The sequence below is a fragment of the Bos mutus genome, chromosome 4 (assembly GCF_027580195.1).
Source record: "Bos mutus isolate GX-2022 chromosome 4, NWIPB_WYAK_1.1, whole genome shotgun sequence".
NCBI lineage: Eukaryota > Metazoa > Chordata > Mammalia > Artiodactyla > Bovidae > Bos > Bos mutus.
In genome coordinates this window covers 46976596-47003699 of record NC_091620.1, presented here as the reverse complement: position 1 = coordinate 47003699, position 27104 = coordinate 46976596, and the positions used below count along the sequence as shown (strand labels likewise).

Below are 27104 nucleotides of genomic sequence, written 5' to 3'. Positions count from 1 at the left end.
GCTCAACAGTAAAGTGTCTGCCTGCAATGCGGGAGACCTGGATTTGATCCCTGGGTTGGGAAGATCCCCCAGAGAGGGAAATGGCAACCCACTCAGTAGTCTTGCCTGGAAAATTCCATGGATGGAGGAGCCTGGTAGGCTACAGTCCATGGGATCACAAAGAGTCAGACAGGACTGAGTAACTTCACTGGTTCACTGGTTCAATGTGCAATCAGGATTGACAACCACTGGTTTGGAAATTCTTTGCCACTGGAGTTCTAGCCTGTTCTCCTACAATAGATGCCTCCAATTCCCTTTCTCAGGAATGTACCGTTTCCTTCAATCCTTGAATGTACTGAGTTATTTTCTATTTTTGTGTCTTTGTAGGTCCTTTATTAGGAGTGCTCTCCCCTGCATTCTTGGTCTGAGGAGTACCTCCTCAACTCTGTGTAATCCTATGGTCAGAGGTCTGCTATTCTTTTTTTTACATATATCCGTTTTTGGACTTGAAGAGATCTCTAGGCTTTCCCATCCTATTGTTTTCCTCTATTTCTTTGCGTTGATCACTGAGGAAGGTTTTCTTGTCTCTTCTTCCTGTTCTTTGGAATTCTGCATTCAAATGGATATATCTGTCCTTTTCTTCTTTGCCTTTTACTTCTCTTCGTTTCACAGCTATTTGTAAGGCCTCCTCAGACAACTGTTCTCCCCCTTTGCATTTTTTTTTCCTTAGGGATGGTCTTGATCACTGTCTCCTGTACAGTGTCATGAACCTCCATCCATAGTTCTTCAGGCACTCTATCAGATCTAATCCCTTGAATCTATTTGTCACTTCGACTGTATAATTCTAAGGGATTTGATTTAAGTCATACCTGAATGATCCAGTGGTTTTCCCTACTTTCTTCAATTTAAGTCTGAATTTGGCAATAAGGAGTTCATGATCTGAGCCACAGTCAGTTCCCAGTTTTCTTTTTGCTGGCTGTATAGAGCTTCTCTATCTTTGGCTGCAAAGAATATAATCAATGATTTCAGTATTGACCATCTGGTGATGTCCATGTGTAGAGTCTTCTCTTCTGTTGGCTTATTTAACTTATATGCAGAGTACATCATGCAAAATGCCAGGCTGAATGAAGCACAAGCTGGAGTCAAGATTGCCAAGAGAAATATCAATAACATCAGATACACAGATGACACCATCATTATGATAGAAAGTGAAGAACTAAAGAGCCTCTTGATGAAAGTCAAAGAGGAGAGTTAAAAGCTGGCTTAAAACTCAACATTCAGAAAATGAAGATCATGGCATCCGGTCCCATCACTTCATGGCCAGTAGACGGGGAAGCAATGGAAACAGTGACAGACTATTTTCTTGGGCTCAAAAATCACTGCAGATGGTGATTGCAGCCATGAAATTAAAAGACGCTTGCTCCTTGGAAGAAAAGCTATGACCAACCTAGACAGCATGTTAAAAAGCAGAGACATTGCTTTGCCAACAAAGGTCCATCTAGTCAAAGCTATGGTTTTTCCAGTAGTCATGTATGGATGTGAAAGTTGGACTATAAAGAAAGCTGAGCACTAAAGAATTGATACTTTTGAACTTTGGTGTTGGAGAAAACTCTTGAGAGTCCCTTGGACTGCAAGGAGATCCAACCAGTCAATCCTAAGGGAAATCAGTCCTGAATGTTCATTGGAAGGACTGATGCTGAGGCTAAAACTGTAATACTTTGGTCACCTGATGCGAGAAACTGACTCACTAGAAAAAACCCTGATGCTGGGAAAGATTGAAGGCGGGAGAAGAAGGGGACAACAGAGGACGAGATGGTTGGATGGCATCACCAAATTGATGGACATGAATCTGAGCAAGCTCTGGGAGTTGGTGATAGAAGCCTGGCATGGTGGGAAGCCTGGCATGCTGCAGTCCATGGGGCTGCAAAGAGTTGGACACAACTGAGCAACTGAACTTAACTGATTATTGGACTTTGAAATATTTTGTAATACTTTGGTTAATGATTTCTTTTTTTGACTGTGAGTTTTCTGGGTGCCACGTCTGGCTCTTCTTTATTTTCCCAAGGCCCTGTGTATTTCCTGAGGTATGGTCAGTGCTCCACAAAGGTTGAATACATTGTAACTTATCCTTCAGTTTTCACAATAAAACTATAGAAGTGTTTATTATTATTTTTGGTCTTTTAGAGGCAGAGACTTTCAGTTCAGAGACATTAAACAATTTTCCCAATTTGTTCCATTAATAAATGGAAGACCTAGAATTCAAACCAGTCTGCTTGGCTTTAAAGGCTATGTTTTTTTGTTTTCTTTCATTTTGTTTTAACATGTTCTGTTGTTGAATACTATTTGGTTCTTACTATGTTAAATGTAGAAGGTTGGATTTGAAGAACACTGTGGTTAAAGAAAGTATGTAAAGTTGTCAAATATAGTGTAGATTATGACAACTATGGGTATGATTGAGTTGACCAGATGAAAAGAGGAAGGTATTTAACATAGAGTCATAGATATAGAATTATGGATAGAAAGCACTAATGTTCTCACATATATTTTATTAATTTATGTTTTAAGTAGATCTACTGAGTATAATGCTCTGTTAAAAATGCTGTTGTTATACAATTCTGCTGCAGTACGTTCCATATCTTAACTAAGTAGACAGGGGAAAACGATATTATTGATGTGGTTATAGGAAACTCTAGAATGAGGGATCTTAATGTTAATAAGCTATATCAGTCTCTTTGAGCTGTTTTGTCAGAAGTTCACATAAGGCAGTGGAGTAAATACAGAGAGGTTATGGTGATTCTTCAGTTGCCTTGTCTGATGTAGAAAAACAGGGAAAATAGATAAAATTAATTAGTGGCATTTTTGTTTTTTATTGAACTCAAAGTATTGGATGCAAAAAATTGCACTTGTATTTTTTAAAAAACAAAGTAGAAGCAATAAAATGTCAAAAGGAATTTAGGATGCAGAATAGCTGAAGACTCTGTTACATGCATTGAAGACTTCTTTTTAATTTTGTTAATTATTTACAGAAGTATCCTGTTGCACAATTCCGTTTGACTGGTAATATTCTCACTCCATTAATATTCATGGATTCATTTTTTAGGTTGGCTTAATTAAAAATCCGACTGCCTGTCTTTCTCCTTGTGTCAAAGTTCTGATTCTACTGTGAAAGTTTCAGTGCATTTTTGTTTTAAAAAAGAGGTTGTAAATAACACAAGCTTGAAAAGTTAATTTATAGCTGCTCTTTGGATTCTGTAGGTTGGCCCTAGTTCATTGGCTCTGGGAGAACTGAAGAGAAAAAGACAGGCTGCCAAGAAGCAAAATGCACGAGGAGCATGGAGGTTATATTAACTTCACATTTAAATGTTAGCTCTTGCCCGTGAATAATAAATAGGCCTCAATCTGGGGATTGTATCAGGTTTTCTGGTCCTAAAATCCTATGATTCATTTTTGAAATTTGAAATTTAAATTATCCTTATGTAATTATATTGATTTATTAAGTTTTATTGCCATCTGGTTAGTTATTTTATATTTTTCCATTTTTTTCCCTCCGTCTTTTTTCACAGCTATGATCGAAGTCAGCCTCACTGCTTAAAACACAAACATTTCACCATTACCTTTGTAATTTTTTTCCCTTAAAAATTGGTTTCTATGTGTGTTGTAAACTATAATTCTTAATTTCTAAGGTTGTAGTTTGTGTCAGATGTGGTAATGTTTTTGACTTTTCTGATGGAATCAAGAGTTCCAAAGATTGTTTGTCATGGTTTGATTGTCTTCTCATATGCTCTAAAAGTGCACTTTAGAACCCAGGAAAATCTGCAAGCACCTCCAAAAAGTGCAGAATGAAAGCAAAGAGATGAAGTGTGGTGGGAAAGACCCGCCAGGAGGTGAAACGCTGCCCTACTGCCAATATGATTTGGAAATGACATTGCCCACATGCCTCAGTTTCTTTATTTGTAAAATAAGGATGTACTTTAAATGAGCTCCAAGGGTTCTCTCAATATTATTCTATGGTAACGAAGCATTTAAGATTTTAAAATCACAAGTCATTCTTACATGTAATTTGAAAAAGTGCATTTCTGCAAAATAATAATTTTCAAATGTCTCTAAGAGTCATTGCTACCTTTGAATCTTCTAGTTAAAGTAAATAAATATTAGAATTCGGGGAGCAATATATGTTAGGCACTCCCCCACCGAAATAAAGAGGCAAATCTTGAGTAGATTAGTTCTCTCTTCTTAAATATTTTCTTTTCCTTTGAGCTAAGAAGGTAAGGTTTAAGATTAACTTTCTGTGAGCTGTCCTGGCTCACTTCAAAAGTGTTGAGTAATAAGCTGGATTGTTAATATTGCCTGAATTCAGTGTAATTCTACTTAATTTAGTATTTCTCCAAGCTAACCTGAAGAAGTAAGTATGTTTCTTCTCCTTGGCCTACTGGTTAAGTCAGACATATGGGGATTATAAATACCCGAGTGGTAGGAGATTATCCAGAATGCAAGAAAAAAAAAGACTAATGTGTATTTCAGTGATCACCACTGCAAGTTTGGTTTGGCTGGGAAGTCCTATATTTGGACTTTTATTTGTTTGTCTGTTTTTTGTTTTTGTTTTGGCCACACAGCTTGGCGTGTGGGATCTTAGTTTTCTGACCAGGAACTGAACTTGCACCCCTTGCAGTGAGAGCATGGATTCTTAGCCACTATACCTTCAGGGAAGTCCCTCTGTGTTTGGAGTTGAGTGTCAGTGCCTTGTTTGTGAGTGTCACTGTTGCAAGTGCCTTGGTTTTTAACCAAGCCATGGAGGAAAATGACATTGAATACTGATGCAGTCAACTTGTTATTGGAGTTATTTTTCTAAATGTTCAGGGACATTGCTAGTGATGCTACATTAGTTTCCCATGGCTGCCGTAACATGTTGTACTGAAAACTTCATGTTAAAACAACGGAATTATTTTCTTGCAGTTTTGGAGATCAGAAGCCTGAATTGGGTCTTAAAAGGCTAAAATGAAGGTGTTCTCAGGGCTATGCTCCTTCTGGTGGCTCCAGGGGAAAACTGGCTCTAACTTTTTCCTTTTTCTAGTTTCTAGAGCTGCCAACATTCCTTGGCATGTGGTCTATTTCTCACCTCAGTTTAATCTCTACTTCCACTATGACAGGGCTTCCCTGGTAGCTCAGCTGGTAAAGAATCCGCCTGCAGTGCAGGAGACCTCAGTTCAATTCCACAGTCAGGAAGTTCCCTGGAGAAGAGATAGCCTACCCACTCCAGTATTCTTGGGCTTCTCTGGTGGTTCAGATGGTAAAGAATCTGCCTGCAATGTGGGAGACCTGGGTTCTATCCCTCAGATGGGAAAATCCCCTGGAGGAGGGCATGGCAACCCACTCCAGTATTCTTGCCTAGAGAATCCCCATCACATTTCCTTCTCTGACTCTGACCTTTATAAGACTGGGGTGACTACAGTGGGTCCACCTGGATAATCAAATATACTCCCCATCTCAAGGTCCTTAACCACATCTTCGAAGCCCTTTTGCCATGTGAGGTAACATGTTCATAGGTTCCAGAGATTACAGTGTGGGCATCTTTGGGGGCTGTTATTCTATCTATCGTAGATCCCTTTTAATCATTCAGGTCATCACCCAGATGTTACCTCCTCAGAGAGGCCTCCATACCACCTAGAACCCCATCTATCCTGGTTCCTGTTTACCCTGTTTTATTAAATCTGAAAACAGTGTGTTTATATTCTAAATTTATTTTCACTTTGTGTCATTTTATTTAATTGTCACTTTCTGTCTCCCTCCACTAGAGGATAAGCCCCACTAGAGGGGAAACATGGGCAGCCTTCTTCACCACTTTGGCCCCAAATCAAAAGCATTCCAGCACTTGGTAGACTCTCAGAAGATATCTGTTGAGTGAACCAATTTGCATAAAGTCTAAGGAAGCCTGTCTTACACTAAAACACTATTAATACAATCCTGCTCCTTTTACTATCAATAATACAAACATTTTTCACTAAACAGCAGTTAACCATGCTGTCAATAGATTTCTTTTTTGAATTCAAGCCACGGGTTTCTCCTTGGGACTTGAGTGAGGTCAATAAAATAAAAGTACCAGCTGTAAACTGAAGCTCCAGGAAAAAGAAAATATAAGAATTAGACAGAATTAATACAAATTGTAAGTGTTGAAGTGTTAGTCACTCAGTCATGTCCAGTTCTTTGCAACCCCATGGATTGTAGTCTGCCAAGCTCTTCCATCCACGGAATTTTCTAGGCAAGAATACTGGAGTGGGTTGTTATTTCCTCCTCCAGGGAATCTTCCTGATCCAGAGATTGAACCTGGGTCTCGTGCATTGCAGTCAGATTCTTTACCAACTGAGCCACCAGGGAAGCCCCACCAGGGAAATCTTGAAAGGTGGGTAGAGCCACTTCTGGGAAATGGCCTTGGTAAAGATCACCACCTCAGGGTCTGGTTTTTAAAAGCACAAGTCATGAAAGCTACATAAAAGGTTGGAATGTACAAAACTTGTGGAATTAAAGAGTAGAAGAGAGAACTGAGTGTGAACGGGATACGACTGGGTCCCTTGGGACTTGTTTGCTTTATGTCCGAGGTGGGGATGATTGTGGAGGCTCTTGATATGCAGAGAGATAAAGTTTGTATTTGATGCAGTAGAAAATATAGGACTTATAGTTAGGATTTTATTTTGGTAAGGAGTCAGGTTTGTTTTTTTTTTAATTGGAGCATAATTGTTTTGCGGTGTTGTTAGTTTCTGCAATACAACAATGTCAATCAGCTATATGTATATATATATTTATTCAGGCTTCCCAGGTGACTCTAGTGGTAAAGAATCTGCTTGCCAATGCAGGGCATGCAAGAAACATGGGTTTGATCCCTGGGTTGAGAAGATCCCCTGGAGTAGGAAATGGCAACTCACTCCAGTATTCTTGCCTGGAAAACGCCATGGACAGAGGAACCTGGTAGGCTGCAGTCCATGGGATCGCAAAGAGTCGGATACAGCTGAGCAACTGAGCACTCATACATATATCCCCTTCCTCCTGATCCTCCCTCCCACCTCACCCCGCATCCCACCTCAGTAGATTATCACAGATCACTGAGCTGAGCTCCCTGTGTTATGCAGCAGCCTCCTACTAGCTATCTATTTTCACATGGTAGTGTCAGTTTTAGAAAGATCAGAGAGAAATGAGCTGTGGCATACATGGAAATGAAGAGTAAGGTGTGGCTCCAAGAACTATCATAGAAGAGAAGTCAGAATTTGGTAATAACCAGGGTGTTAATTGGGAACAGTGAATAGTTAGGGGGTTGAATGTTTAATGAGGCTAAGAAGTATCCAGAGAGTTCTTCACCCTTGGGATTTCATGAGGATCAGAATGTGTTAGCATTCTCCCACACTCATTTATTTCAAAGACTTTAAAACTGAAGGGCTGTCCTTTGAGTCCAGAAAGCTTTATGACTATTAAGCTCTCTCCTTTCTCCTGATACCGTAGTTTGATGAGAGTGGAAATCCCAGGTATGGTTGAGGTGCCTTTTGTGTCCCACGGAATCCTAGGATGACCCTTACTGAGATGCTCTGGTTCTTGGGGAGCAGCACCACCATCTCCCTCACATGCTACATAAATACAGTTGCTCAGATGGTTTACATTTCTAAAATAGTGTTTGCTTTTTTTACTGAAGGAATTATACATGCTTACTGCAGGAATTATACATGCTTACTGTAGAAATTTTGGATGCTATTATAGTTCTACTGCTTAGGTGTAGTTCTGTTATATGAAGAGTTGGAATAAATAGTTTTGCTTACTCTTTTCAGTTAATGCATGTGGTTATTCAATATGTTAATATTATTGGTAACAGTGTATGTTTTTTAGAATCCCTTGTGATTTTCTCTGGGAGTCCCTAAAATGGCATAGGAAATAGTGATGGGTTTTCCCAGTAAAATTTTAATGGGTGATATTTGCAGTAAATGGGTGAGGGTTCGGTTTTTCTCTTAGAAATTGCAGAAACCTTGATGAAATCCAATTTGGTAAATTAGAACTGAACTATTACTTTTAAAGTATGTATTTGAGATAGGATGAAAAGGGTTTTTTAGAAGTTTAGATGTCTTCCTTATAATAGATCACATTCATCATACTAATCTAGTCTGGCATTAACTTATTTTCCCTATTTCTTTTTTAATATGCAAAGCTTAATTTTAAAGGAGTCAGTCATTTAAACCAGAATGAAATGTAGTTCAGTCTTCTTGGAAATGAAATATTTAGTCACTTGAGATAAAGCAGAAAGGGAGGGTACTTGCCTTCCTTGGTTAAGTGGTATTTTAGATTAGTGAATGGCTTCAAAGAAGGTAAAGTTTTACTTTGTTTTTATTTCACTTCCATGTTGAATGATTTTCTAATTAATATTATAAAACTTTCAGAGGATCATGAGATACACTTATCATCAGATCTCCATGGGTGCGTATTAAATTCCTCTTATCTTTTTGATATTACAGTTGACTCATGTTGACCAGGCAAGCTTCCAGCTGGACGCCTTTGGAACATCTTTTATTCTTGATGTCCTGCTAAATCAGTAAGTCTTTCCTGAGCTGCATGCACTGTTTTTAGATACACATTGAATCTACTTTCTTATCCTTCTGTAAAGTTTTGTTTGCTTCCTACATTTTGCTTCATCTTCTGTAACAGTTTGTAGTTGTTTAGTCACTAAGTCAAGTACGACTCTTTGCGACCCCATGGACCATAGCCCACCAGGCTCCTCTGTCCATGGGATTTCTCAGGCAAGAATACTGGAGAGGGTTGCCAGTTCATTCTCCAATAACAGTGAAATGCTACATTTAAAACTATGGTACCTATTGACTATAAGTTATAAAGTCTGGTAAATAACAGAAAATGGATATCCACTTGAAATTGAACAAGTATAACAGTTTCAAGTATGTAAAATTGAGGGAAATACTTTAATATTTTGCACTGTTTTGTTCTTTGATTCATGTATATTAAAAAGTGTAACAAATTTGTATTTCTACAGTACTGATTAAAATAGTTTATTTCTTATTTTTAAAATTCATGGTTTAGAACATAATATGTTAGATATTTTATACTACACAGTGTTTTTTAGGGCATGAATTTCAATTTCATAGGGTGTGACTTTCCAATTTCATAGGGCATGAATAAGATTGTGTTAATATGATCTGTCTTATATTCTTCCTTGATGTAAATACTGTAAAATTGATGGTTATTTGATGCATTTTGGGCTTCTCTGGTGGCTCAGTGGTAAAGAATCTGCCTGCCAATGATGCAGGAGATGCAGCTTTGATCCCTGGATTAGGAAGATTCCCTACAAAAGGAAATGGCAACCCACTCCATTATTCTTTCCTGGAAAATCCCATGGACAGGGAAGCCTGGCAGGCTACAGTGCGTGGAGTCACAAGAGTCAGACACAACTTAGTGGCTAAAATAGCAATGACTCATTTCAGTTTTTCAGCAATTTTGATATCATAAAAGTTTTTTAAAAAAACTCATTGTGAAGGAATGCATGCTCCTTAGAAGAGTAATGAAAGAGCAGAAAAACCATCTCATATAATTTTACCACTTGGAGACTGATTGCCTTGTTTTAAGTTACCGTCTATGTACTTACCTCCCTATCCACCCTACTACCTATTCTTCCCTGCTTAATTTTAAAAATAATATTATCACCATTTAATATAAAGTTTGACTCATGAAATGGACATGTTTGCAGGTCAAAAATTTGATGAGCAGCATTGTTGTATGGTCAACTAGTTCTCTATATTTTAATTTTTAACTAATTTTTGTTGTTGGTCTTTTTCCTCCCACTAGAATTTAAGCTCCTTGAGGACTGAGATTTATTTTCCTTTACTGATGTATCCTTAGCACAAGATAGGCACTAAATTCTAGAATGGGAAGTCATATTGACATAGAAACCAAAGGCTGGAGTAGGCCAGGAGATAGAGGAGATGACTGATGAGAGTGGAGGCTGTCAGTTGGGGAAGAATGAAGCAGCAAAAAAGAAAGATGTCAGGGATTCCTGGTGGTACCATGGTTGAGACTCTGAGCTTCCATTTCAAGGGGAAATTCCCTGGTTGGGAACTAAGATCCCATATGCTGTGCAGTGTGACCAAAACAAAACATAAAATAAAAAAGAGAAAGAGGGCAAGTGTTTGGGACTGGCTTCTAAAAGTGGAGATATGTATCTGGGTATGATTTGGAAAGTCTGCGTATGGTTTGGAAAGACTCTTAATTTAATGACTCTTTCCCATCCTTCCTTTAAATCACTGTTCCTGGGAATAGCTCCTGCTTTGTTTTCTGGTTTCTGACAGTGGTAATGCCTTGACTTTCAGTACCCCAATGAAGAACGGATATTTATTCATCTTGCCCAAGTCACCTGACTTCCTCTGGAGACATCTGAGCCCTAAAGCTTTCTGTTCCTGAGGGAGAAACACATATGGCCATACTTATCAGAGCATGAAACTTAGAATAGTAAGGGTGAAGCAAAATTTCTTTCGAGATAGGGGCAAGAAAGTCCATCCTTATTGCAGTACAAAGGATAAAACAATGGCATAAATGGCATAAATAGAGATTGTTTGGACTGAGAAATATACAGACTGTTTTGTTTTGTTTTTTGCCTGTGATCTATATTAAACATAGGTGTCAAGTATCTATTTTCTTTATGTTGTATAATCTAGAATGATTTGATACAAAGGGTTTTTTCCTTATTTTTATGGAGAATGTTTTTATTTCATGGTTTCACTTTATATATTGTCTTGTGGTTATGCTGGTTAGGGAGCAGAAAGATGAAAAATTGATTATTTTGCTCTTTAAGCTTTTCCTTCCTTCTTTCTTTCTCGTCTCCCCTCCCTCCCTTCTTCTGTTGCTTTCTTTCTTTTTTTTTTTTGTTTCCAGGGCTACATTTTTATTCTTTTGCCTATTCCACTATTCTGGGCTGCATGTACACAAGGAAAGGGTCAGCTTATATTCCAAAAATCAATTTCCTTGTTTCTTCTCTGAAAGTTCATAGGTTGCCCATTCCTTCCATCCTCCAGCATAGTGTTGAGCATTGTTAAAGCCCAGAGATATTGCTGTGACCATAGCCACCTTGCTTCTCACTCCAGCTAAACAAGAAAACACTAGACTGTCAGATTTGGATGGCTTTACTTCTTTGTAGTTCTCTTTGAAGTCCTTTGGGTTCATCTGTAGAGCTTCACCTACATCATCCAATGGTATATTGACAGACCCAGGGATTTTTCCAGACTCATAAATTTCCCATGGCTCTCTAACATCAATTAACATAATTTTTTTAGACTTCAGGAGGTTTTTAAGCTCCTTATAAGTGACACCTTCACAAATAGCAGTACAAAAATTGAGGCAGCTTCTTTTTATTGACTTCAAACCCCAGAGCGCAGCCTCCGCAGACCCAAAGATCGTCCAGCAAGTACTCCAGGGCAGCAGGCGCTGCAGCACCATCGCTGCTAACCACTTCGTTCTCCTGCTTTCTTTATCCTTCTTTCCTTCCTTCTTTTTTCTCACTCATAGGTATCATAATATTTATTTAACATATTTTTTAATTTTTCTTCTTAAGTTTTTAAAATTGAGATAGATCTGGTTTACAATATTATAGTAGTTCCAGATATGCAACATAGTGTTTCAAAATTTTCATAGATTATACTCCATTTGCGGAGAAGGCAATGGCACCCCACTCCAGTACTCTTGCCTGGAAAATCCCATGGACGGAGGAGCCTGGTGGGCTGCAGTCCATGGGGTCACGAAGAGTCAGACACAACTGAAGCGACTTAGCAGCAGCAGCAGCAGCAGCATACTCCATTTGACATTATTATAAAATAATACCTATATTCCCTGTGCTGTACAATATATCCTTGTAGTGATTTGTATCTCTTAATCCTCTATCCCTGTATTACCCACCCCCTTCTTCCCTAGCCCCACTGGAAACCACTAGTTTATTCTGCTGCTGCTGCTGCTAAGTCGCTTCAGTCGTGTCCAACTCTGTGCAACCCCATAGACGGCAGCCCACCAGGCTCCCCCATCCCTAGGATTCTCCAGGCAAGAACACTGCAGTGGGTTGCCATTTCCTTCTCCAATGAAGGAAAGTGAAAAATGAAAATGAAGTTGCTTAGTCGTGTCCGACTCTTAGTGACCCCATGGACTGCAGCCTACCAGGCTCCTCCGTCCATGGGATTTTCCAGGTGCTAGTTTATCCTAGATATCTGTAAATGTGTTTCTGTTTTGTCATATTGATTCAATTTTTTTTAATTTTTTAGGTTCCACATATAAGTGATAATATAAAGTATTTGTCTTTGACTGATTTCTTTAAGCATAATATGCTCTAGGTCCATCTATGTTGTTGAAAATGCAAAATTTCATCCTGTGTATATGGTGAATCAGTTACTTTTCCCAGTGTTGGAGAATTGGCCTTTTGTAGTATTCTAGTAGCTCTGGTCATCACAGCTATGTGCTATAGGGGTTCTCCCTATGTGGGCTGTGTGGGTGCTTCTGATGTAGTGGGCTGACTACTGTGGGCATGCTGCTTGACATGACTGGCCCCCCTGTTCAGTTGGTTGCCCCTTGTGTGGAGGCTTCTGGCTACTGGCTGGTGGGGCCAGGTAATGACAAGGTTGGCTGTGGAACCTCAAAGGTTCCCAGGGGTAGTGCTGGCTCACTGGTGAGTGGAACTGGGTCCCAAGGGCTGTGACTGCAGGGCCCTGGGAGTCCCAAGACTGGTGGGTGGGGCTAGACCCTAGGACCACTGTCTGAGGGGCCTGAGATGTCTCAAATCTTGATTCGGCTTGTCGGTGGGCAGGGTCTAGTCCTGGAGTCTCTGGCTACAGAATCCAGGGGTCCCAGAACTGGTGCTGGGTCACTGTTGGTTGAGGCCAATTCCTGATAGAGGTGCTGGGGGATCGAGGATGTCCTGAAGTTGTGTTTCCCTACTGGTGAATGGAGCCAGATGCAGGGTGGGGCGGATGTTGAGGGTTGGGGAGGAGGGGGCATGGCAGGGAAGAAGATTCTGGGGTTGGTGTGGGCAGAGCAGAATCCCGGCACCTCTGGCTCCAGGACCCTTGATGTTCTGGAACGAACGTTTGCAGCCTGGTGTGTGGAGCCGGGTCCGGGGACCCATGGTGGATGCACAAAGCCGTGTCCAGGATTGGCTATGGACTCAGTGGGTCTTGAGGCAGCTAGTCTCCTGGTGGGTGGGGCTGTGTCTCCTTCTGGTAGTTGCTTGGCCTGAGATGTTCCAGTACTAAAGCCTACAGGCTGTCGGGCAGAGCTGGGTCTTGGAGCTAATAAGCTAGAGGGAGGATTCCAGAATAGTGCCCACCAGGGCCAGTGTCCACGTGGCAAAACTTGCTCCCCAAAATATCTGCCACCAGCATCTCGGTGCCTCCTGTCTCCTGTCTGGAACACTGCAAAATCATCAGGTAGATCTGATGCAGGCTCCTTTCAAATTATTGTTTCTGCCTTGGGTCCCAGAGCACGTGAGATTTTGCATGTGACCTTTAAGAGTGGAGTTTCTATTTTCCTCAGCCCTCTGGCTTCCCCCAAAAGTAATCCCTGCTGGCCTTTAAACCCAGACATTCTGTAGGTTCACCTTCCTGGCTCTGGACCCTTGGGCTGGGGAGCACAGTGTGGGGCTCTGATTCCTCATTCCTAGGGGACAATCTCTGCAGTTATAGCTCTTCTCCCATTTATGGTTTGCCCACCCACTGCTGTGGGTCTCAACTATATGGCAACTGTCACCTCTCCTACCTGCCTCCTTGCAGTTCCTCCTTTATATCTATGACTGTAGAAGGTTTTTTATGGTAGGTTCTGGTCTTTCACATAAATGGTTTCTCTGTAAATAGTTGTCATTTTGGGATGCCCTTGAGAGGAGGTGAGCCCAGGGTCTTCCTACTCCACCATCTGGGGAACTCTTCAACCTAAGCTGTTTGCTTTATGAAGCAATTCCAGGGCTGTGGAATAGGTCTTTTTTTTTTTTCCCTCTTGTTTTAAACTGGAGGCAAATCAAGTCCTTGTGTAGCTGAATTCCAGTTGCAGAATGGATCCCCAAAATATGTATTTTTAGATTGGAAGGAAGAAAAAGTGTCATTATATAATACTCCTTCTTGTTCAGGAAGCAAGTTTATCTGTAACCAAATTATATAATAGTTCAATCTTTGGGTCCTAACTCATACAGGCAGCAGATAAAGACTATGGGATGGTTAAAAATGAAAAGAACAGTCAGTTCTTGTGTTATCAAGACTAGGAAGGGTGGGAAGCAGTTCTCAACGCCTTTAAGGGGTCATACAGTTGTGGAATTTCACTCTTTTGGACAGATACGTTAATAAAACCAAACATATGCCTGTCCTGACCTGATTTGGCCTGGTCAAACAAGTCGAGGCCAACACTGGATTGTTCCAGAGGTCAGCAACTGGTGTTACACTTTACTGTGAACCATTCCTCAGAAAGAAAAGGCTTAATAAAGACATTTAACTCTATTATTGAAACAATTCAGGCCAAGTCTGTTCCTGTAACTCTCCTTTCTTCTTTAAGAAGTAGATGATTAAACTGTAAAGGAATGCAAAAATACTGAAACATTTTTTTATAGAACTCCTTGATTTTTTTCTACAATAGGTGGCCTGACAGAAGTAAACCACACATACACATTCATGTACACCCCACACCCCACACCGTGCAAGAAGCAAATATTCCACGTGAACTGTGGTTGGTTGTTCTAGGATGTGAAACATAACAGTAAAGAGAGAACCCATCTGTTTTTTTGTTGATGATTTTTTAAAATTTTATTTTATGTGGAATTATAGTTGATCAACAATGTCTGTTTCAGGTGGGTGTACTAGAAAGGGATTCAGTTATACACATACACATGTATCTATATTCTTTTTCAAATTCTTTTCCCATTTAGCTTATTAGATTATTGAGTAGAGCTCTCTGTACTATACAGTAGGTCTTTGTCGGTTATCTATTTTAAATATAGTAGTGTGTGTGCATTTGGAAGAGATTCTGTTGTCCAGCTATCAGATCTTAGGATGATCCAACTTGTAAATTTTGACTTTTTTAAATAGATTGTTTCCTCTTCATCTTCTTACATCAGTAACAACAAAAAATAGTTTCTCTCACTCTGATTCTTTTTTTGTACTTAATATTCTTTTATTGACGTATAGTTGATTTACAATTTTTAAAAATTTTATTTATTTATTTAAATTGTAGGCTAATTGCTTTACAATACTGTGGTGGTTTTGCCATACATTGACATGAATCAGTCATGGGTGTACATGTGTCCCCATGTCCTGAGGCTCCCACCTCCCTCTTATGTCAGCTTTTTTTCCTTCTTCACCAGGGCACTGGGGGGTAGGGAGGACACCAAAGACTCAAACCTAACAGTAGATGGCGGTAGATGGGTTGCCCATGCAGATAGGAGGTGATGTAGAGCCAGGGTTTGGGGATGGGGATGGGGATGTGGTGGGAGGAGAAACAGGAGAAAGTTCAGACAAGGAACACTCAAATTCTATTCAGATGGGCAAGTCCAGTCTTCTTTCATTTGGGGGAATCATATGCTTGCTTTCCACTGGGACTCTTGAATTTGCAATAAAACTGGGAATCAAGGTAAGTAAAAGACAGGACATGAATTCAATTTGGAACTGAAGGTTAAGTTTGGAAGTCTCATTTACTTAACCATGTCCTATCTTCAGTGTGGTAAATAAGATGTTTACAGTGTGGATAAAAATAAGTGAGGAGGATAAGATTATAATTAAATGATGGTGTTATATGATGATAAAGAATAACATAAGAGATTTCTCACTGTTACTAATAAATCTGTAACTATCTTGTTTAACATAATTCATTATGGCAAATATTTGTTTATATGTACATTTAATACAAATTATTGTGTAGAACACAAATCTGTGTTGAATAGTTCTTATCAATAATGGTCCTTACCTTCATTTTGTACACACACATAGGTGTATAAAAATATATGTGCACATGTATGTATACACAAGATGCACACACATGTATGTACATAACACACACAAATTCAGATACACATGTGTATGTAATTCATATGTATACATGTGTGTTCATTTTTAAACCTTTAGTAAATGGTAAGAATTCTTCTTTCCTCATCTTCCTTCAATAGAAATGAGTGAATAAGTATCCTGTTCTTAGGGAGCCTGTATTCTAGTCAGAAAAAGCAATGAACATGTTAACAAAGTAATATTGGAGAGTGACAGTGCCATTAATAGCAGGTGCCTGATGTGGAGGTGAGGATGCTGTCTGAGCAGTCTTTCCATCCATATCACTGTGATTGTTGCTGTTTTTTTTTTTTTTTTTAATTTAAGCAGCAGTTGTTATCAGGCCATCTCTAAGAAGATGACATTTGACTGTAAGGGCAGAGAGAACAGTGGGTGTCTAGACCTGGAGGCAGGGGTAAGCTTAGTGTGTTTGAGAGACAGGAAGATGGCTTAGAAAATTGGTACAGGAGCCAAGAGGTTATTAAATGAGGTTGATGGTGTGTGTGTTAGTTGCTCAATCATGTCTGACTCTTTGTGACCCCAAGAACTGTAGCCTGCCAGGCTCCTCTGTCCATGGAATTCATCAGGCAAGAATACTGGAGTAGGTAGCCATTCCCTTCTCCAGGGGATCTTCCCAACCCAGGATCAAACCCAGGTCTCCTGCATTGCAGGTGGATTCTTTACCATAAGGGCCACAACTCCAGTACTTTGGCCACCTCATGCGAAGAGTTGACTCATTGGAAAAGACTCTGATGCTGGGAGGGATTGGGGGCAGGAGGAGAAGGGGACGACAGAGGATGAGATGGCTGGATGGCATCACTGACTCGATGGACGTGAGTCTGAGTGAACTCTGGGAGTTGGTGATGGACAAGGAGGCCTGGCGTGTTGCGATTCATGGGGTTGCAAAGAGTTGGACATGACTGAGCGACTGAACTGAACTGAGAGAGACCCAAATCATGTAAAAAAATAGAAGGATCCTTTTAGGCCACAGGAAAGACTTTGAACAATAGTTTAAGCAGACATAACTAATATTTTTATACCATAAGTTGCATTCTTCACTCATTTCCATACTGACTTATGATCCTTTCTTCATCATATTTAGTTTTTGTATATTTTACTGTCTTCTGAAGGCAATCTCTTCTAAAGATCTGTTTGTTAGTTATTGGGCCTAGTACCACTACACTATTTATCATAGCTTTTTTTTTGTCTTTTCAAATTACTCATTTGTGCATATTTCAAAATGCATATTAACACTATCTTAACAACAACAACAAAACACTATATGACATTTCACACCTGTTTAAGTTAACATCTAAAACATTTATTCATCAATCTAAATAGTTGCAAAGGATATAATCTCTGGTGAAACAGAAGTAGGAAACATTTAAAAGTAAATGTTGGAGAGTGTTTTGCCTATAACACCAAGCATGGAAACCTCTCTTGTTAGTTTCATTTCACAAAATTTCTTAGGATATTTTTGCCTGTTCTTAGTTGGCAATTTAGGGTAATTTTATCACTCTCTTTTTAGAATTTTAACTGGACTGCCACTAAACCTATAATTTAATTTGAGAAAAGTGCACCTTTTATGGTACTAAGTCTTTCCATCTATATCATTGTGATTGTTGTTGTTGTTTTTTAAATTTGAGCCTTTTTTTTCTGTCTCACAGTAAAATTTAGTACTTTGGTTTTTGTAGGTCTTACGCATTTCATGTAGAACATATTCGTGGGAATTATGTTTTTTTGTTGCTACTGTGGAGATTTTTTTCCATCATATTTTATAATTAATTACTGGTACCATTCTTAATATTGCTAATGGCTGTTCATTGTTTCTTTGGGTTTTCTAGTTTGATAGTAACATGACTGGAAAATCATGAGAGCTTTAGTTTTCTTTCCAAGATGATAGTTATTACTGTTACACACTCTAGTGCTTTTTCTAGAAGTTCCTGAACTCTATTATTTGATGATAATAACATTTTTCTCTTGGTTCTTTTGATGATAGGAGTATCTCTAGAATTTGTTGTTAAGCAGGATGTTGATTCTTGATTTTTGAGAGCTAGTCTTTATCATGGCATCCAATCTGATCACTTCATGGCAAATAGATGGGGAAACAATGGAAACAGTGACAGACTTTATTTTTTTACACTCCAAAATCACTGCAAATGATGACTGCAACCATGAAATTAAAAGACACTTGCTCCTTGGAAGAAAAGCTATGACAAACCTAGACAGCATATTGAAAAGCAGAGACATTACTTTACCAACAAAGGTCCCTCTAGTCCAAGCTATGGTTTTTCCAGTAGTCATGTATGGATGTGAGAGTTGGACTATAAGGAAAGCCGAGTGCTGAAGAATTGATGCTTTTGAACTGTGGTGTTGGAGAAGACTGTTGAGAGTCCCTTGGACTGCAAGGAGATCAAACCAGTCAATCCTAAAGGAGAGCAGTCCTGAATATTCATTGGAAGGACTGATGCTGAAGCTGAAACTCCAATACTTTGGCCACCTGATGTGAAGAACTGCCTCATTGGGAAAGACCCTGATGCTGGGAAAGATTGAAGGCAGGATTAGAAGGGGACGATATAGGATGAGATGGTTGGATGACATCACTGACTCAATGGACTTGAGTTTGAGCAAGCTTCGGGAGATGGAGAAAGACAGGGAAGCCTGGCATACTGCAGTCCATGGGATAGTAAAGAGTTGGATACGATTGAGTGACTGAACAACAAAGTCTTTATCATGTTAGACCAATATCCCATATCTTGTTTAAGTTTTTTCCTTTTTTTTAAAGTAAAGAGTATTAGCTTTTCTTGAATACCTTTTTAATCAATGCAAAGAACATACAGATTTTCTTAACTGACTTTTTGTGTTTTATTATGTTAATGGTTCCTGTTATGAGAAATTATTCTTGACCGTAGAGGATACACTCTACATTGTTATATTGGATAATTCATTGTTTCTGGCCTCTCTACTGGTGACTATAAAAGGGAATCACACTTCCTGTTTTTATTTAAATTACCATGGCACAAGTCCCTGCTGGTTTTCCTGCTGTGAATTGCCTCCATCTCCAAGTGTCTCTTTCCCTCAACTGTTTGTGAGATTTGTTCTCTACTCTTTGGTCTTGCCACTCTATTCTTGCCTCAGATAGCACCTCTTAACAGCTGCTCTGAGGAACACAGCTATCCTCCGCAAGTGATGGCTGCTAACATCTGCCAGGAGTGGTCCCTCTAAGAACCCGGAAGCCCAAACCCGTCCACAGTCCTTCTTGTGAAGGTCAGTGCTGCCACCAGATGCACAAAGACATATCCTCCCCTTAGAGTCAGGCAGAGCAGAGAGGAAGTTCTTTCTTTTTCCTGTCCAAGGCGCACCTTACATTCTATTTCCAGGTAAAACGCAGCAGAGACATCCACTCTCAGAAGGTGAAATTGAACCCCTGCTTTCAGAGTTACGTTGACTTGACTCCCATGACTTGCCAAGAGCTTTCAAAGGATGGCTTATTCAACTTTAAACAATAGTCCATGTGGCATACGCTCCAGAACACCAAATACGTCTTTGTCACAGTCGTTCCTCCTGCATGAGATGTAGAAAAGATCAGGATTGCACAGGCTTCCTGCTTTAACTGTGGCTCCTAATTTCCTCTGATGTTGTGCTTAGGCAAGGACAGATAGTTTTCAGGACTGGGGCAGGCTGAGAAGCAACAGATGTGTAGTGGCTTAACTCTGCAATTAACACCTTGAGGTGAATGTAATTGGTTTTCTCTACTGCTTCAAGATTTCCCCAGAGTTCAGAGAACTCCGAGTATATTTTAGGGGAACTTGCCCCTCCAAAAAGGGAAGGTTGCCCACTTACAAATTCTGGTTTCAATTTTAGAATGCTGCAACTAATTTTAAGGCAATTTCTAGCTTAAAATGATAAGATCCAGTTTTTTTCGGTACTCCATTACTAACTTCTAAACTAGTTTTGCTGTTATATTGTTTAGAATTTTTGCATCAACTGTCATGAAACTGGCTTAGTATTTTTTTTTATCAGAGATAAAAGCAATAAAAATGATATTTTCACTTATAAAGTATCCCCTGAAACATTATCTTCTGTAGTATAGGAATCACACATATATATTTTTAATGTTTTAAAGTCCTTATCTTTACCCTGACTGGTCCTGTAATACTTTTAATAAATAAGACATTGATAAACTATTCTTTGATGGATTGATGTATTCACCTACTTGTTTTTAAGTCAACTTTGGGAAATTACATTTTCCCAAAATGTAATTTTTATTTTAAAATAGTCATTTTTCCCCCCTTGGCTGCACCATACAGCTTGTGGGAGCTTAGTTCCCACACCAAGGATTGAACCTGGGCCCCTGGTAGTGGAAGGGTAGACTGCTAACCACGGGAAAGCAGGGAATTGCCTAAGTGTGCTTTTTAGAAAATAATTTCTAAAATTTCATCTGTACCTATTATATAATTTCTTTCTCAATACTACTTTTATTTGTACTTATCAAATATAACTCGACATATACAGACTTTTAAAAACTAAACAGTATGTTTAGAAACATTTATTGCATAAAATTAAAGACTTTTCATAAAGTTTTTTACTGAGGTATTTTTGTTTGTCATAAAATTCAGCCATTTCAAGTTATACATTTTAATGATTTTTTAAAGTAACTTTATTGAGTGGTGCAACCATCACCAAATGCAATGTCAGTTGCAACACACTTTCCATCTCTCCCAAAATATTCCTTATTTCCATTTAATCTTAATTCGCATTCCTATCTCCATTTCTAGATAATGGCTAACTTACTTTTTATCTTTGTAAATTTGCCTTTTTTTGGACATTTAATATGAACGTGTGGTCTTGATCTGGTTTCATTTATTTGGCGTGTTTTTGAAGTTCATCTGTGATGAACTTCGTTCCTTTTTATTGTGGAGTGTTACTTCATTGTATAGATATAACACATTCTATCGATCCACTGCTGTTTCCAGTTTGGGGCTATTATGAATAATGATGCTGTGAACATTCACAGGCAGGTCTTTGTATGGGTGTAGGTTTTCAATTCACTTCAGTTCAGTTCAGTCACTCAGTCATGTCTGACTCTTTGCTACCCCATGGACTGCAGCACACCAGGCCTCCCTGTCCATTACCAACTCCCAGAGCTTACTCAAACTCATGTCCGTTGAGTCGGTGATGTCGTTCAATCATCTCATCCTCTGTCGTCCCCTTCTCCTGCCTTCAATCTTTCCCAGCATCAGGGTCTTTCCCAATGAGGCAGTTCTTCACATCAGATGGCCAAAGTATTGGAGTTTCAGCTTCAGCATCAGTCCTTCTAATGAATATTCAGGACTGATTTCCTTTAGGATGGACTGGTTTGATCTCCTTGCAGTCCAAGGGACTCTCAACAGTCTTCTCCAACACCACAGTTCAAAAACATCAATTCTTCAGTGCTCAGCTTTCTTTATAGTCCAACTCTCACATCCACACATAACTACTGGAAAAACCATAGCTTTGACTAGACGGACCTTGTTGGCAAAGTAATGTCTCTGCTTTGTAATATGCTGTCTGGGTTGGTCATAACTTTTCTTCCAAGGAGCAAGTGTCTTTTAAATTTCATGGCTGCAGTCATCATTTGCAGTGATTTTGGAGTGTAAAAAAATAAAGTCTGTCACTTTTTCCACTGTTTCCCCATCTATTTGCCATGAAGTGATGGGACCAGATGCCATGATCTTAGTTTTCTGAATGTTGAGTTTTAAGCCAACTTTTTCACTCTCCTCTCTCACTTTCATTAAGAGGCTCTTTAGTTCTTCTTCACTTTCTGCCATAAAGGTGGTGTCATCTGCATATCTGAGGTTATTGATATTTCTCCTGGCAATCTTGATTCCAGCTTGTGCTTCATCCAGCCCAGCGTTTCTCATGATATACTCTGCAGGGTGACAATATACAGGCTTAAGTACTCCTGTTCCTATTTGGAACCAGTCTGTTGTTCCATGTCTAGTTCTAACTATTGTTTCCTGACCTGTATACAGATTTCTCAAGAGGCAGGTCAGGTGGTCTGGTATTCCCATCTCTTTCAGAATTTTCCACAGTTTGTTGTGATCCACACAGTCACAGGCTTTGGTGTAGCCAATAAAGCAGAAATAGATGTTTTTCTGGAACTCTCTTGCTTTTTCCATGATAAAGCAGATGTTGGCAATTTGATTTCTGATTCCGCTGCCTTTTCTAAATCCAGCTTGAACATCTGGAAGTTCACATTTCACATACTGTTGAAGGCTGGCTTGGAGAATTTTGAGCATTATTTTACTACTGTGTGAGATGAGTGCAATTGTGCCATAGTTTGACCATTCTTTGGCATTCCCTTTCTTTGGGATTGGAATGAAAACTGAACTTTTCCAGTCCTGTGGCCACTGCTGAGTTTTCCAGTTTCTCTGGCATAGAGTGCAGCACTTTCACAGCATCATCTTTTAGGATTAGAAATAAGTCAACTGGAATTCCATCACCTCCATTTGCTTTGTTTGCAGTGATGCTTCCTAAGGCCCACTTGATTTTGCATTCCAGGATGACTTTCTCTAGTGAGTGATCATACCATCGTGATTATCTGGGTTGTGAAGATCTTTTTATATAGTTCTTCTGTGTATTCTTGCCACCTCTTCTTAAGATCTTCTGCTTCTGTTAGGCCCATACCATTTCTGTCATTTATTGTGCCCATCATTGCAGGAAATGTTCTCTTGGTTTATCTAATTTTCTTCAAGAGATCTCTATAGTCTTTCCCATTCTATTGTTTTCCTCTATTTCTTTGCATTGATCACAGAGGAAAGCTTTCTTACCTCTCCTTGCTCTTCTTTGGAATTCTGCATTCAAATGGATATATCTTTCCTTTTCTCCTTTGCTTTTCACTTCTCTTCTTTTCACAGCTAAGCCTCCTCAGACAACCATTTTTGCCTTTTTAAATTTCTTTTCTTGGGGATGGTCTTGATCCCTGCCTCCTGTACAATGTCAGGAACCTCTGTCCATAGTTCTTCAGGCACTCTGTCTATCAGATCTAATCCCTTGAATCTATTTGTCCCTTCCACTGTATAATCATAAGGGATTTGATTTAGGTCACATCTGAATGGTCTAGTGAAACTTTATTCAATTTAAGTCTGAATTGGGCAATAAGGAGTTCATGATCTGAGCCACAGTCTGCTCGCAGTCTTGTTTTTGCTGACTGTATAGAGCTTCTCCATCTTTGGCTGTGAAGAATATAATCAATCTGATTTTGTTATTGACCATCTGGTGATGTCCATGTATAGAGTCATCTCTTGTGTTGTTGGAAGAGGGTGTTTGCTATTACCAGTGCATTCTCTAGGCAAAATTCTGTTAGCCTTTGCCCTGCTTCATTCTGTACTCCAAGGCCAAATTTGCCTGTTACTCCAGGTATTTCTTGTATTCCAGTCCCCTATAATGAAAATGACATCTTTTTTGGGTGTTAGTTCTAGAAGGTCTTGTAGGTCTTCATAGAACCAGTCAACTTCAGCTTCTTTGGCATTACTGGTTGGGGCATAGACTTAGATTAGTGTGATATTGAATGATTTGGCTTGGAAACGAACAGAGATCATTCTGTTGTTTTTGATATTGCATCCCAGTACTGCATTTCAGATTCTTTTGTTGACTATGATGACTATTCCAGTTCTTCTACGGGATTCTTGTCCACAGCAGTAGATATAATGGTCATCTGAGTTAAATTCACCCATTCCAGTCCATTTTAGTTCGCTGATTCCTAAAATGTTGACGTTCACGCTTGCCATCTCCTGTTTGACCACTTCCAATTTGCCTTGATCAGGGTCTCTGGTAGCTCAGATGTTAAAGTGTTTGCCTGCAATGTGGGAGAACCTGGTTTCGTTATCTGGATCAGGACAATCTCCTGGGGAAGGAAATGGCAACCCACTCCAGTACTCTTGTCTGGAAAATTACATGGATGAAGGAGCCTGGTAGGCTACAGTCCATGGGATCGCAAGAGTCGGACATGACTGAGCAACTTCACTATGGACCTAAAGTTCCAGGTTCCTATGCAATATTGCTCTTTACAGCATCAGACTTTACTTCTATCACCAGTCATATCCACAAATGGGTGTTGTTTTTGCTTTTGCTCTGTCTCTTCAGTCTTTCTGGAGTTATTTGTCCACTGATCTCCAGTAGCATATTGGATACCTACTGACCTGGGGAGTTCGTCTTTCAGTGTCCTATCTTTTTGCCTTTTCATACTGTTCATGGGTCTCAAGGCAAGAGTACTGAAGCGGTTTGCCATTCCCTTCTCCAGTGGACCACATTTTGTCAGAACTCTCCACCATGACCCATCCGTCTTGGGTGGCCCTACACTGCATGGCTCATAGTTTCATCGAATTAGACAAGGCTGTGGTCCATGTGATCAGATCTAGTTTTCTGTGATTGTGGTTGCAGTCTGTCTGCCCTCTGATGGAGAAGGATAAGAAGCTTATGGAAGCTGCCTCATGGGAGAGACTGACTGAGGGGAAAACTGGGTTTTGTTCTGATGGGCGGGGCTATGCTCAGTAAATATTGAATCCAATTTTCTGTTGATGCGTGGGGCTGTGTTCCCTCCCTGTTATTTACCTGGGGCCATACTATGGTGGAGGTAATGATGATAATGGTGATCTTCTTCAAAAGGTCCATGCACACACTGCTGTACTCAGTGCCTCCAGCCCTGCAGCAGGCCACCACCAACCCATACCTCCACCAGAGACTCCTGGACACTCTCAGGCATGTCTGGGTCTGTCTCTTGTGGCGTCACTACACCTTTCTCCTGGGTCCTGGTGCACACAAGGTTCTGTTTGAGCCCTCCAAGAGTCTATTTCCCAGTCCTGTGTAAGTTCTGGCACCTCTATGGTGGGGTTAACCGTGACCTCCTCAAGAGGGCTTATGCCATACCGAAGTCTGCTGCACCCAGAGCCCCTGCCCCTGCAAAGTCCACTGCTGACCCATACCACCACAGGAGGTACTCAAACAGAGTTCTGTTTCAGTCTCGTTGGGGTCTCTGGGTCCTGGTGCACACAAGGTTTGTTTGAGCCCTCTGATCTTCTCTGGTGGGTATGGGGTTTGATTCTAAATGTGATTTCACCCCTCCTACCCCACCTCCTGTGCCCTTGGATGTGGCGTATTTCCTCAAAGTTGCTCCAGTGCCGCACAGCTGCCTCTACTCAATTTTCGTAGGTGGAATTTACCTAGAAGTAGAATTTTTGAGTCCTATGATAGGCTCATGTTCAATTGTTTTGAGAAAGGCTAAACTGTTTTCCAAAGTGGACTTGTGAGGTTTTAGGTGGTGTAATAATAGCTGTTCTTCTATAAACTCTATTTCACAGGAGGGGTGGTTGTCAAATATAAATAGTTGCTCGGTTTTCAGGTTTTCTATTCCATATCCATGGCAAATCTGGGTTCATATTCTCATGATTATTATCTCATGCTCTTTGGTTCATAATAAAACTCTACCTTTGAAATATATATTGAGCTTTTGACACTTTTGCAAGAGTAGGTTTCTACCATTGGTATAATCCCCTAAGGAACTTTTATGTTAGACCTTACGGCTCATATTTCATATCCTTTTGTTTATTCTGAGTTGAAAAGTGGTAGTTTTAAACTGAGAATCCTAAAACTAGACTTTAGAACTTCCTCTCACAGGCAAAGTCACCTGGGTTCAGCTCAGGGTAGCCTTGGTTGTTAGTAGGACAGCTGCAAAACCCATAGCAAAGGGGAACTGGGTTGCAGAGCACAGGAAAGTCCATTGGGTGTGTCTGGCAAAGAGCCAGAAAATGTTCCAAAGCAGAGACCAGTCCTAAAGCTAAGACCTGAAAGCTGTTTTGGAAGGGGCATCTGGAAGGAATCTCAGAAGGACCCTTTTATAGCTGCTGCTGCCAAGTCACTTTAGTCGTGTCCGACTCTGTGCGACCCCATAGACGGCAGTCCACCAGGCTCCGCTGTCCCTGGGATCCTCCAGGCAAGAACACTGGAGTGGGTTGTCATTTCCTTCTCCAATGCATGAAAGTAAAAAGTGAAAGTGAAGTTGCTCAGTCATGTCTGACTCTTAGCGACCCCATGGACTGCAGCCTATCAGGCTCCTCTGTCCATGGGATTTTCCAGGCAGGAGCATTGGAGTGGGGGGGCCATTGCCTTCTCCAGAGCCTTTTATAGCAGGGGTTCCCAACCCCTGGGCCATGGACCACTACTAGTCTGTGGCCTGTTAGAAACAAGGCCACACAGCAGCAGGTGAGCAGTGGGCAAGTGAGAGAAGCTTCATCTGTATTTACAGCTGCTGCCTTTCACTCACATTACTGCCTGAGCTGTGTCTTCTGTCAGATCAGCTGCGGCATTAGATTCTCATAGGAGCACCAACCCTACTGTGAACCGGGCAAGCAAAGGATCTAGATTGCATGCTCCTTAGTTGCAGGAAAACAAGCTCAGGGGTCACACCAATTCTGCAGTATGGTGAGTTGTATAATTATTTCATTATATAGCATATGTAATAATAATAGAAATAAAGTGCACAATAAATGTAATGTGCTTGAATCATACCAAAATCATCCACACACCCCCCACCCCCCACTCCATCCCTGGAAAAGTTGTCTTCTATGAAACTGGTCCCTGGTGCTAAAAAGGTTGGGAACCGCTGTTTTATGGGGTTCAGAAGGCCTAACTCTTGGGTGAGGAGCTGTGCAAGGCTCAAGTCAGCCCTTTTATAGGGAGCGGTTAGAGCTGAGCTGAGGAGTTACGTTCCTGTGCATCTTTTTATTAAACTGGTCTATTTAAGCTTTCTGCTCCTGGTTGGCTTTTTAAAGTACAGCCTTAGTGCAGACACATTGTCTTTCATCTGTTTTTTTAAAAATATGACATTGGGTTGTTTTTAGTATTACCTGCTTTTTTACTAGTGGAATCTGGAGATTTCAGCACACTTGTGAGAATATATTTAATTTATAAATAAAATAATTGCAGAATTATTCAGTATAACCAAGACTGTGATTGTTAGTCCTTCAAGGAAAATACCATATAAATGCTATTTTATAGTTAAAATGATTAATGTATATTTTTGTATTACAGATTTGTTAGATAAGCTGAAAATGTAAT

At 40.0% G+C, this 27104-nt stretch overlaps 1 protein-coding gene across 6 annotated transcripts in view; it reads left to right on the top strand.

The window, feature by feature from the left end:
• The window catches only part of ADAM22 (ADAM metallopeptidase domain 22), a 240215-nt gene that overhangs the window by 30193 nt on the left and 182918 nt on the right, over positions 1-27104 (top strand). For all 6 annotated transcript variants that reach the window (XM_070369432.1, XM_070369428.1, XM_070369430.1 and 3 more), the window contains exon 3: positions 8466-8542. In XM_070369432.1, the coding sequence (XP_070225533.1) occupies positions 8466-8542 (77 nt within the window). The remainder of the gene's footprint in view (positions 1-8465; positions 8543-27104) is intronic.